Here is a 14,194-nt window from a genome sequence, read left to right on the forward strand (position 1 = left end):
TCTGCACCACTTTACTTATATTGCGTTATGGTGAATTCTTTGTGTCTATTTCCTCCACCAGACAGAACAACCTGGGTGTCAGAACTGCATGCTATTTACCTTTATATCTCTACTACCTTGCATAGTGCCTGGTTTAGTTAATGTGTGTTAGTAATAAGGTAGTAGTATTTTATGTATGGCTGAATAAGTAGGCGAATAAATGAGAGATCCAGTCTGTGCCCTTTGTATGCACTTAGCATAGGGTTGCCAGGCTTACCAAATAAAAATACAGGATGCCAAGTTAAATTTGAAATTCAGATAAGCAACAAATACTTTTTCAGTATGAGTACATCCTGCATGGGACATACTTAAGCCCCAGCATTTTTCAGTTATTCATCATTTACCTGAATTAATTAATTAAAATTTAACTGGCATCCTGGCAGCCCTAACCTAGCAAAAATGTGAGTTCATATCTAAAGTAGAAGTTTACATGTTGCAGGAGCTCACACTGAGCTTGGCATACATGCCCAAGGGTTTTGTATAGACTGTCTCACATCTCTGAATGCCCCATGTGTAAATAGTTCACACTACTCAGACGCCCTAGCTTCACCACGGTGCTCTGCTGTTGTACTATGACGTTCACGTATTTTTTCTATGCATGTCAGGGAAATTTAGTGTATATGTATTTGGACAATATGGACAGATGACCAGAGCTTATTTGTGAGTAATCTCATGGCATTTCCTGTAGTAGGATGGTTTCTTACTGCTGGATGGTGGTTGCATGGATATTCTAGGATGAATGCGGACAGAGCAACGTGCATCATCTTCTGGTCTCTGAAACTGGGATTTAGATTTTCTCAAGGCAGTTATGCCTGAAATAGTACTCATTATTTACTTTTCTGCTCAAGCCAGGATGCCCGAGAACTCATGTACTGCAGGTTGAGCATGGCTTGGAGACGCACTTCATACTGCCTTCAGTCTCCTGAGGTTGTTGACTTAAACACATTCCCTGTCAAAGTATCAGATGACTGAAATTTTATTTTGATTGAAGGAATTTTTTTTTTCAAATGAGAAACACCCAAGTTGTTAACAGTTCATATTTTAGAAGGGGCAAGAGTCTATTTCTCCATGACCAGAGACAGAATTGAAATATGGCACATTTCATCTCTCACATTCTCTTTCTCCTGTCCCCTCAAGCCAAAATTGATAAGTATGGGAATTTCATGGCTGGGATGGCTGGGCAGACTTTAGATTTCCCCCATAGGAGTCAGACATGTTCTCTTAGGAAAAGCTGAGTCCTAATGGTGGAAATATTGGCCAGAAAAACAATCATGAAACATTTTTGTGGCCTCAGTATCATGATCTTGTCAGGAAAGCGATGGTCTCTGATTAAATCCAGATTGAGCTGTTTCCTGTTAGCGTGCTAGCCCGGAGGGCAGGCTCAGCCCTGCATGTCTTGCTCTTTAAGTCTGGGTTATTAAACACGTGTCTGCCAAGACTCTCCCTCCCACTGACCCCCTGCCGCCTCCCTCCAGTCCTCTTTTAAATTAGAATTCAAAGGTATTGAGATATTACAAACAAAAACAGATCCTATGGTCTCTTCAAAGGGTTATGTAGCTTTTGGATATTCTGCAGCAAAAATGAAACTAAAATGTTAGCTTCTCCAGTCTGACCATAAGGCCCAGTTTGTTTCTTGTATTTCACTTTTGCATAATTTTATTTCAACATAGTTCCAGTAATAAGCAGTTGATTAAAACCTTTTTGTTTGATTAAAAAATGCTCTATGTGAGCATTGGTACATTAGAGCTCACCTCAAAACCCTGGTCTTCTCCCTGATATAACAAGTAGTCATTAGTGCTCTGACACCTGAACATACGTTGTTCATTTTTATGAGACTGATTTTAGGCGCCAGAGCAAATCCTGTACTTCATTTTCTGATATTGTCATTGATGCTCATTTATTGCACTTAGAGAATGACTTTTAAAATCTAAATATTCAAAATACTTTTATTAGCCATTCTGTTAGCACAAACATGGTCCTTCCTGATGTACAGATGCAAACAGAGTTAAAGGGACAAATGGGGATCAGGCATGCATATTGAGATTTTTTTTCAGAACAGGGGGACAACTGAAAGGGAGAGATGGGGTTAATGGGTGACCTGATTCCATTCCCATGAGAGAACCTTGGCTTCCTGCCAGATCTGTTCTCTGGCAGGAAAAGGGACCCACTTCATCAGGTCCTTTGACAAACATTTTTCTCTGTATTTGAATTTTGGGCCATATCAGTGCTTAAGGAAAAAACTAGTTCTTTTAAATAGTTATTACTTTCAATAAGAAAGATTTCGTTTGCAAGTGAAATTTGCATTGTGAGTAAAATGAGAATCAGCAAATTAAAACGTTGCTTAGTAAGGGAACTCTGACATTGTCATAAGGTAAGGAAGCTTGATTTAGAGTTAGAGCTTGAATATGCCTGGAGACTGAGAAACCAATCCTTTTGTTATTTGTTGAGAAGCCAATCCTAACAGTTGACCTTGAAGTGTATTTTTTAACTACTACTTCTAATGTTATCAGGCTGATAATGATTTTGACCAGTGACAAAGTTAAACACACAAAACATCCCTAAAGTCTGGTATTAAAGAGATCAAAAGAATGTAGATGTTTGAAGATAACATTATATTTTATAATGTCTTGATTTTTTCTTTTTAAGTGAAAAGTGGCAAATGCAAATTAAATTTTAAGTGCATCACAGTGACTTAGCTAACGTTTTCCAAAGTATGTTCATTCTAATGTTCTGCAAGATGCTCTTTAAATAAAGGGAAATCCATTTGGAAGCATCATATGCCATATCCTTCTCTTAGAATTTCATAAGTTAGCATATTAAAGACTTCAAGAAATTCTGTAGTCAAGAAATGTATTGGACTTTATGTTCCCAAAGTTGATGACGAGACCTTTTGTCTTGGAACTGGCATTTTACGGCTCATACTTAGGACAACACTATAATTAAAAACTTTATTAGACTTTGAAACTGTATATCTTTTTCATTTATTGTTTCTGATTAAAGTTAATGGGAACTAGTGGGAGACAGCTGGGTACTACGAGGTCCATTCTAAAACTACATATAGACCGATAAAGAACAAGTATTAGCCACCTCAGAATCAACAGGCCTAAGTGGCCTAAAGAAACATTTGGTATTTTGCATGAACCAGATCTCTCCTTACTAAGCTAAAAGTATCTTTCAAGAATGTAATAAAGAAATAAAGTCATCTGTCACATAAGCCGGGGTCTTAATATGAATTCCTGTCAGCAGCTAGACATGGTGACATTCAGCTATTCTAACCCCCTCCTAAAAGTGATCGCCCCCACTGAGGTCTTACTGAAAGCAATCTCACCAGCTGATTTTCTTCCCTTGGCTTAACTTCTGACAGGCCAGGTGAAGGAAAAGCAAACATACTACTTAGTAAGCACAGTGCCATCATGCAGAGATTCAGTTCTCCCTTCTCTGCCCCTCTTCTTTAATTTTCACATGCCTAATTATTTCAATTTAGGAAAATCTGCTGAAAAGCAATTCAGATTTACAATTCAGAGAAATTGCCTGGCGATTATTTGCCTCACTTAGAATGATCATTTGCTTTAGGAAAAGAACCTCTCGGTAGGTCATCTTCCCTAGTCCTATGAAGGCCATGTTAAACTTTGAAAACTGCATCTCTGGATCATTTGTTAGGCACGGATTCATTGTAGAATGTCAGGCACACCCATATTTTTTGCAATTTAATTCTCTTCCCTCATACTCAGTTTTTAAGCTATATGAATTTTGTCACTAATCAGTTCTTATGTTTTATGTCTGCCAAGGTGCAATTATACCTGCTTATATTATTCAGGTTCATTCTCAGGTGATAACTACTTGGCTTGTACACTGTAAGTCCGTGCAAGGCAGGGGGCACACACCCTTTCCATTATTGCCCAGAGATTCGCCCAGTGCTTCTTGGGTACAGCCATTTCTCAGTCAACTCCATCAAATGCTGATGATACCAAATCAGAAAACATATCTCGGTAGATTTCCATAGAGAACATACTCCTATCATGGCTGACTTTTCAAGCTATCAACGTGATGTCAGCTGGTTCGCACAAACCCTAAAAACTTAGCAGTCAGCTCTCCACAGCCAGTGTGAGTCAGCTCCAGCACACCACTGTAGGAACTGTCTTTCAGAATGAGTTTGAGAACCTACTATGGAACAGTAAGAAGGGAGTGACTGATAACACACGCTAAACTTGATCCTGAGGTCATAGAAAACATCCTTGATAAAATATGCCACAATGGTTCTCGTTAGGGTGGTAAGCAGCAAACGTGTCCACTGTGAAGGTACTGACAGGAACCCAGCCCCCACTACCAGCACCGACTCTACTGCACTCACAGGTGAGAGGACCGCCTCACGTGATTTGTAGGGAAATTAAATAAGAACAAGAGAGAACATGCCAGGCTATGATTCAACTCTTTTAGTGTTTTCAGTTTCGCTTTAGGCAGTCATTTCTGATCATAATCATGAATTTATTGTACAGGTTGAAGGGGACCAGCTGCCTCCAGGACATACAGTCAGTCAGTATGAGACCTGTAAGATCAGGACCATAAAAGCTGGCACCTTGGAGAAGCTTGTGGAGAACCTGCTGACAGCTTTTGGGGACAATGACTTTACCTATATCAGCATCTTCCTGTCAACGTACAGAGGCTTTGCCTCCACTAAAGAAGTGCTGGAACTGCTGCTGGACAGGTAAGACTGAAGGTGATGGGGACTTGGTGGGAATGTAAGGTGCTTCCCAGTGCAGGCATGAGGTTCAGAATCATCTGTGCTCAGTGTGCTGGGGGAGATGGACGGGGAAGGGTGAACTGGAGGGAAGGACCATTGGAACAAATGGCATGAAGATTACTCTATTTTTATGTAATCTATTTTATGGTCATTTTATGGTCTATTTCTGATAAAAATATTAAATAATAATTCTATAAAATAGTTAGGAATACATACCATAAATATAGACTTAGTCGTTTGTAGTTTCAGTTACTATTTGCTACTCTAAAATTTTCTCTATATTTTTATAATTTTATATAATTCCAGTAAAAAAAATATCAGGAATTTTATTGGGTGGTTGTGAGAATTAAATATGCTGATATGTGTGAAACATGGAGCTCAGTGGTAGATCCATAGAAAGGAGCTAATGAATGGTGGCTAAAATGATGGTGACACTAATAACAGTCACCATGTATGTGCATATGGATGATGCACATGGATGTGCACATCTGTATCACCCGGATCTGTTGTTGCGTCACATGTTCCATAGAGTGGAGCAGTATGCATTATAATTCACACGCTGATATTATATTTTCTGCCTTATTTTTATTTATAATTAAACTTGGCCTTTTAAAAATTATTACTAAATTGACTTAATATTGGGAGGAACACTGTCAGCCAGTTCTTTTAGAATCACAAAAGTCCTCCAAATTCTCCTATTCTGGGGTTTCCTGGCATAAGAAAGTAAGTGAGATGGGATGTTTTTGTTGGAGTTACTGGATATTGTTTTCTAACTAGATTTCTTTAAAATTTAAAAGTAATGTGTGTTCATGTTAAAAATTCTTATATTAGAGAAGGATTTATATAGGTATAAGGACTAAAAATAGATACTTTTTATGTATACTATAAAAAACTATTAATGTTTTCTCATATTGCTGCCTTTTCCCTAAATAACTTTCATTAGGTTTTAAAAAATATATAGAAGAGAAACAGACCATAATCTAATTAGGCAGACCATAATCTAATTAGGCAGATAACATGTATTAACATTTTTAAAATGGAAGTAATTCATGTATATAGTGAAAAGTTCAAAGAAATCAGAAAATTATAAAAATAAAAAGTAAAACCAGAAAGTGAAAATTTCCATTCCTTCAAGTCCCATTTCCCAGTCCCATTCCTCCTAGGAAAGCCCTGTAAACCATGCCTTTGTATTCTTCCCAAATTTTTCTGGTTGTAAACACATATATGTATATGTACATATATATACATTTACATAGATATTTATCTCATATATTTGTTCATGTATGTATGATATTGATCATCTAATGTGTATTTATATATGGTATAAATAAAATCATAATACATGGTCTGTTATGTAACTTTATATATTTTTTTACTTATCTATGTATCTTAGAGATTTTTTACTCATAAAGGAAATTAACACTTGTAAAGGGCTTAGAAATATTGAAAGTTGAAGAAATATGAGTTACTGTTATCAAAGTCAGCACATATAGATAGATTTATCATATTCTTTTTAGTGACTTTATAGTATTTATTGAATTGAATTGATTCTATGAATGGACAGTTAAGCTCTCCAGTTTTCTTAATTTGTTTTTTGAAATTTTAAACAATGCTGCAAAAAGTGCCTTTGAATATATATGCATTTATCTCCTGAGTACTTGTTTGAAAATTCTATAGGATAATTTCAAAGAAGAGTGATTGATGGGTCAGAACATATAAGCATTTTATGTTCTTTTAAAAAAATTTTTGTTGAAGTATAGTTGACATAATATTGTATTAGTTTCAGGTGTCCAGCATGGTGGTTCGACATTTATATACATTATAAAACGCTTACCACGATAAGTATAGTTGCCATCTGTCAACACACAGTTATTATAATATTACTGGCTGCTTTCTCTACTCTGTACTTTTCATCCCCATGACTTACTTATTTTAAAATAGGAAGTTTGTACAAACTTCACCTATTTCCCCTCTCCTCCCCAGCTCCAGCAACCATCAGTTTGTTCCCTGGATTTATGAGCCTGTTTCTGATTTGTTTTGTTTTTGTCTGTTTGTTTTGTGTTTCAGAGTCCACATATATAAGTGAAATCATATGTATTTGTCTCTCTCTGTCTGACTTGTTTCACTTAGCGTAGTATCTCTAGGTCTATTTATGTTGTCGCAAATAGCAGATTACATTATCTTTAATGGTTGATTAATATTCCATTGTGTATATGTACCACATCTTCTTTATCCATTCATCTATTGATGGACACTTAGGTTGCTTCCATATCTTGGTTATTGTATATGTAAGCACTTTAAAATGTGAAAAATATTGCTAGATTGCCCTCTAGAAAGTTGCACCAACCACACTCCTCCCTAGAGGATAGAGTCACTGTTGCTTCACTTGTCCACTGTGGATATTTTCATCTCTACTATGGAAACCATCTCTACCATGATTTCCCATTGAAAAATGGCTGATTATTTTAATATTTGTGTTTTTACATTTATTAGTGAGATATAGCATCTTTTAAAATACTTGTTGGGCTTTTGTGATTTCTGTGGACTGTTTTTTCATCCTTAATTTTTTTACTTTGGATTATTGTCATCTAATTATTGATCATCTAATTATAACTCCTTGTATATTAATGAAATTAGTTTTTTGCTTATATACTAGAAATACTTTTTCCTGATTTATACTTCAGTTTTAAAAGTTTTTTATTCATCTTTTTTATGAAGACATTCAAAAAATTTTTATGCAGTCTTATAATCAAGTTCTATTCAAATGCAAAAATGGTTATTGATAACAGATTTTTTCTCAAGATATTTTCCTCATGGATACATGTAGAGTGAAATTGTTGGTTCAATAGTTACTCATATGTTGATATTTAGGAACATTCATAAAATGTCTATCCTTTAATTATATACTGATCTGATGATAACTCTGGACTTCACTCTAGGTAGGAAGTTCTATAGTTTTTTGCATAGCACTATTTAAAATATGAACATATATCTGTGGGATTAGTGAGTCATTTCTTTCAGTGTTTGCTTGTATAGTATCTCTCACCTATAAATGGAACCTGAGGAATTATATAAATTATCTTTTTGTTATTTAATAGTTATAAAAAGGATGCAGTATGCTTGCTACCTGTTAGCAGGGAGTATGAGGAAATAGGTTAACACATCAAAAAATTGTACGAGTTGTCTTTGGAATTAGTAACCTCTTAACTTCTCGGGTGACTCCATTAATACTAGGCCCAGATGCCCACATTCTGGAAAGGAGTGCACATGAATTCCAGCTGTTCATGAGCCACAAGTAGTGGACCTACACCCAGGAATTAGTGTTCAGTCAATGGCTTGTGTACATCCAGCTTTTATTTGATGATTTTTAAAATAACTTTTGTTCTACTAGAACAATATTTTTGTTCTCATAGTGGATAGACATTTTTGGATTTTTAAAGTATTAGCTAGATGATCATTATTAAATAACAGAATCAACATGAATTCAAATTACGTTTAATTCTCCCTATCATTTAACGTATAACTGAATGAAGAGTTAAGATTTATCTGGAACCATTTGGATGGGCCAAGGCTTGACCTTGAGTTTGGTCTCACAGTCGTACCCTTTGCTTGCTTCTGAAATGAGTGGACCCAACATGTACTAATGCCTGTAAAGTACCTAGTGCTTTGCAAGATATTATATGGATGAGACTTAGTTGGTTCCCACTCTTATGGTGAATTTCCTCGGAAGCTGCTGGTACTTAACCTCCAGGGCCCCTCACTTGCAAAACCCTCTACATAATTTTATTCATAATTTTGTGTTCTTTTTCTTAGAGAGGACCCCTCAAATTACATATGCTGGCTCTGCAAAACCTGGATCCACCCCTGAGAACTTAATATTTCACAGCAGAAGAGAAGGCTTACATTCATAAAACAAGTAGACAAATGCTTAAGATGGTGTAAAAATGAATCTCTAACATGGTCTCAGACACTTAGACAAATAAACCCCATTTATTTTGCTTCCTCTACAGAAATGTGGATTTGTTCATATATGTACAAATTTCAACATGAATATTCGTCACCCCATTTCCTACTCACACTTAGATCTCATGACCACATATTACTCTTTGTTAGATTTTAACCAAAATAGAGATTTTGTGAAACACTGGGCTCTTAAATTGGTTGTTGAGGGTCTTAATGCCTGTAACTGGGAGGTAAGCAGTTAAATTGCATGAACTTACCATTTTTGAAAATAGGCTTGATATGCTGTTTTCTTGTTATTAAATTGTGGTAGATGTGTTTGCCTCTGATGTAATTTTTTAAATTATTCTTCTTGGTTTCTTAATAGTAGATTGCTTATCTTTTGTGAAATTAACACTGATAAGTTATTATAGGGTGTGCTAATTCTAACCAGTAAAGACTGGGCCGAAGGTAGATGCTGTAGTATTTTTCTCCTGCCAGAGGAAAGCTTATTTGAAGTCAAGCTTCGATTTTCCTTAAGACTTCCAATCCTGTGACTTTCCTCATTTGGAACTGTTTGCTTTCTGTGATTAAAAAAAAAAATCTTTCAATATTTTTTTCATTGTGCTAATAATATGAGCTTTTGTGATTGACCAGTAGATATTGGTTTGAAGTTGCATATGGCTAATTCCATGTGTTTGCTTTATCCCTTAGTTGGTATGATCAGCAATTCACAAGGAATCCTCTTTTCTGAACTTCTTACCATGGCTCAGAGTTAATTCTAGGGCTCATTGGCTTCCTTTTAACCTAAGAAGAAAGTTTTTGAATTGTGGTTTAGCTGTGTGTGCCGGGGCTTTGAGATTTTATTTTCTCTAACTTCAAACATGCATTCCACTTAAAAATACATTCCTCCCACCAATGGAAAGTAAGGGAGTTACATACCACTGAAAACAGCCCACCTCAAATGTGGGGAGAAGCGTAACTCAGTTCGTGATCTTCTCTAAGAACCATGAAATGTTTATGCAGATACCTAGATTTTTCTTCAGATACTGATCACATCAGCTGCTTTTTGGGCTGTTTCTTAGTCTTTCTGTCTCTGATCTGCTTCTCTGATATCAGAGGTAAGCAGAATGTGAAGGACAAGCAGAAAAGGGGTGAACTAGGTGTTCAGAAACTTTTGCTAAGCAGCTAATGGCCCTAAGGTCACAGTTTCAAAAGGACTGAGCAATAATCTGAATTACCGCTTCATTCCAAGTGAATAGTCCCAGAGGAGGACCTTTGGAGAGGATAAAGGTTGGAGCCATCCATAGGCCTTATGCTTTAAGACCAATTTGACTTGAATTTGCTTGCTTAGATCACAGAGAGGAGGCTAGTTCAGTGGGTCTTTGAACTTACTTCTTCCCATATTTGCTTGCCATACATTTTCACAGACTTTATCCCATTTAGTTCATTTATCATTATATTACCCCCATATTTACAGGTGAGAAAATTGAGGTTCAATCAATCAGTAAGTGGTGGAGCTGGAATTAAAACCTAACCTCTTTCTGACCTGGAAGTTCTTTTCAAGTGTATCATATCACCTCCTATGATTTGTTAATGCCATTTTTAAATGTCATTTTTAAAGGAGAGGGTGCTTTGGGAATCCCCTCTACTATCCTTTTCTCTACTCCCTCAGTTGATTTTCCTTGAAAACTGCATCTTCTGAGGGATACACAGTTGTGAGCAATTCACATGAACCTCAAGGATCTTACTCATTCATTTAATCAAATGATATTAACCAGATGTTTAATATGTACCATATACTATAGAAGGTGCAGTGTTTATAATGGTGGGCAAACTGGTCATGATCCGTGCACTATCCTCCCTTAATGGCTAGTGGGGTACAGTAAGATTAAATCATAAGATTAAATCAGTGTACAAATAAATGTATATAATTAAAATTGATAGAATCCTTGGGATAGAAGAAGCTAGGTTCTGTGACAGAGACAGGAAGAGAAGATTTGGGGTGGGAGGCATTGCCCAAACAAAACTGAATGTTGGCCAATGATCCTAGGTGGTCAGATAGTTCCTGGGCTACCAAGGTCATTGTTGAGTCTGTGTGTCTGGAGTGTTCCTGTTTATTTGATGTGCTCAGGCCCAGTCCCCTGACTGAATCCACTGCTCCTCTAAGAGTATTCTTCTTGGAGGACAGGATTATAGAAAATGAGAAAGCTTGGAAGATGTATGCAAATATATTACTACTGTGTGGGCAGGAATTTCAAATCTATACTTCCTATGATACCTTGAATAGTAACACCTTCATATGTAAAAGGTACACAAATTACCAACAAGAATGGAAATGCTTTTGCTAGTGAGACTAATTTCTCTATAGCATAGAGAAGAGTTGATCAAATCTAAAGTTTGAAAACATTTCATTTGTTTCTGTAGACTTTGTCATAAATGCCATATATCCTTCCTTTTCCTTTCAGAGGTTTAGGATACTTCATGGGAAAAGCAGTTTCTCTGTCTTTTAATCATGAGATTCGTGCATAAAGCATGGTGAGAATGGTTAAGGCTTGAGAGTCAGAAAATGAATTTGATTGCAGTTTTGTACCCCTTACTTGCTCTGTCACATTGGGCAAGTTACTTTATATTACTATCTTTGGTTTCCCATAAAATGAGAATGAAAAGTAACCCTAACTTATAAGGGTAATACGAGGTTTAAGCTTGATAATGTAAAGTTCTTAGTATAGTGGCTGGTGAATATTAAGTGCTTAAGAGAGTACCATTAGTTTCTCTATTTTCATGACACCACTATTTGAAATTATCTTTCTTATCTTATTTCCTGACTGTCTCCCCTACTCAGACACCATCTCTCTCTTGTTCACTACTGTACAAGTGTACTCTGGAAAGGAATGGTTATGTGGAGATAGGAGCTGAGGAAGCGCTTGCCTAACAAATAAATAATGGTTTTTAATATGCATGCACACTATGAGCACTTGTGTTAGAAGGTACAACAGTGTACATTACGCAGCCTCTGCCTGCATTTAGTGTGAGACAAATAAAGCCATAGGCTTGTACCATTGCTTTCAAGTCAGTCAGGGATCAATGTATACTTTTTTAAAAAAATTCACTTCATTTTTTAGAGAAGTTTGAGATTCACAGAAAAATGAGTGGAAAGTACAAGAAAGTTCCCATATACCTCCTGCCCCCACACATGTGCTCATTATCAATATACCCATCAGAGTGGTACATTTATTACAATCACTCACACATCATTAACCCCCAAAATCCATAGTTTACATTAGGTTTCGCTCTTGGTGTTGTACATTCCGTGGGTTTGGACAAATGTATGGTGACATGTATTCATCATTAGAGTGTCATACAGAGTAGTGTCACTGCCCTAAAAATCCTCTGTGCACTGCCTGTTCATCTCTCCCTTCCCAAACTCCAATCCTTGGCAGCCACTGACCTTTTTACTGCCTCCATAGTTTTGCTCTTTCCGGAACGTCATGTAGTTGAAACCATACAGTATCATGTAGCCTTTACAGATTGACTTCTTTCACCTAGTAACATGCAATTAAGCTTCCTCCATGTCTTTTCATGGATTTATAGCTCATGTTTCTTCCCTTTCTGAATGTACCAGTTTGTTATTTATCCAGTCATCTACTGAAGGACAATTTGACTGCTCCAAGTTTTGGCAATTATAAATAAAGGTGCTGTAAGCATCCAAGTGCAGGTTTTTATGTGGGCATACATTTTCAGCTCCTTTGAGGAAATACCAAGGAGTGAGCATGCTGGATCATATGGAAAGAAATACGTTTATTTTATAAGAAACTGGTAAACTGTCTTCCAAAGTGACTGTACCATGCTTCACATCTTTGTCGGCATTTGGTACTGTCAGTATTTTGGATCTGGGCTCTTCTGATAGGTGTGTAGTGGTATCTCATTATATTTTTAATTTTCAGCTCCTAATGACATGATAGGGAATGTCTTTTCATAAGCTTACTTGCCATCTGTGTATCTGATTTGGTGAGTATCTTTCAGGCCTTTTGCCCATTTTTTTGATGGTACTTTTTTTTTATTGTTGCCTTTTAAGAGTTCTTTGTTTATTTTGGATAATGGTCTTTTGCAGTGTGTCTTTTGCAAATATTTTCTCCACATATGTGGCTTGTCCTCTTATTCTCTTGACATTGTATTTTGCACAACAGACTTTTTAAAATAATTCACATTTTTTTAATTGGAATATAGTTGATATAGTTGATACAATATTATATTGGTTTCAGATTTACAGCATAGTGATTCAATAATTATATACACTACTCAAAGCTCCCAAGAAGTTTTTAATTTTGATGAGATCCAGCTTATCAATTTTTTTCTTTCATGATTCATGCCTTTGGTGTTATATCTAAAAGGTTACTGTCATACTAAGGTCATCTAGGTTTTCTCCTATGTTATCTTCTAGAGGTATAATAGTTTTGTGTTTTATATTTAGATCTGTATCCATTTTGAGTTAATTTTTCTGAAGGGTGTAAAATCTGTTTTCTAGATTCATTTTTTTGCATGTGGGCGCTTAGAGTTCTATCACTCATCATTTGTTGAAAAGACTATCTCTCTTCCATTATATTGCTTTGGCTCCTTTGCCAAAGATCACTTAACTGTATTTACATAGGTCTGTTTCTAGATTCTGTTCTATTCCATTGATCTATTTGTGTTTTTGCCAATACCATACCATCTTGATTACTATAGCTTTATAGTAAGTTTTGAAGTCAGGCAGAATCAGTTCTCTAGCTTTGTTCTCTTTCAGTGTTGAGTTTGGCTATTCCGGGTCATTTGCCTCTTCATACAAGCTTTAGAATTCATGTTTCAGTATCCACAACATAATTTTCCTGGATTTTGATTGGGATTTCATTGAATTTGTAGATGAAATTCGGAAGAACTGACATCTTGATACTATTGCGTCTTCTTATCCATGAATATGGACTATCTCTTGCTTTATTTAGTTCTTCTTTGAACCTTGAAACTTCAGAGTTTTGTAGTTTTCCTCATATAGATCTTATACATTTTTTTAGATTTGTACCTAAATATTTCATTTTGCAGGGGTGCTGATATAAAGGTACTGTGTTTTTAATTTCATATTCTACTTTTTGATTGCTGGTATATAGGAAAGTGATTGATATTTATATGTTAACCTTGTATCCTGCAATCTTGCTATAATCACTAATTACAAGAGGTGTTGGTTGATGTTTCAGATTTCCTACATAGACAATCATGTCATTTGCAAAGACAGTTTTTATTTCTTCCTTCCCATTCTGTATATCCTTTAGTTCCTTTTCTTGTCTTTTTGCAATAGCTAAAACTTACTGTACAATGTTTAAAACAAGCAGTGAGAGGGATATCCTTACCTTGTTCCTGATCCTTGTGGGAAAGCTTTGAGTTTCTCACTGTCAAGTATAAATTAGTTGTAGGTTTTTGAGCAAATTTCTGCCTATTCCT

The 14,194-nt window shown here is 36.0% G+C and overlaps 1 protein-coding gene across 5 annotated transcripts in view; it reads left to right on the forward strand.

The window, feature by feature from the left end:
• The window catches only part of RGL1 (ral guanine nucleotide dissociation stimulator like 1), a 234,359-nt gene that overhangs the window by 148,290 nt on the left and 71,875 nt on the right, over positions 1–14,194 (forward strand). For all 5 annotated transcript variants that reach the window (XR_012122837.1, XR_012122836.1, XM_073216886.1 and 2 more), the window contains one exon: positions 4,536–4,744. Coding sequence is in view for 3 of the 5 variants with exons in the window: in XM_073216886.1 (XP_073072987.1) it covers positions 4,536–4,744 (209 nt within the window). In the remaining 2 variants the exon portion in view is untranslated. The remainder of the gene's footprint in view (positions 1–4,535; positions 4,745–14,194) is intronic.

This window comes from Manis javanica, chromosome 11 (assembly GCF_040802235.1).
Source record: "Manis javanica isolate MJ-LG chromosome 11, MJ_LKY, whole genome shotgun sequence".
Taxonomy (NCBI): Eukaryota; Metazoa; Chordata; class Mammalia; order Pholidota; family Manidae; genus Manis; species Manis javanica.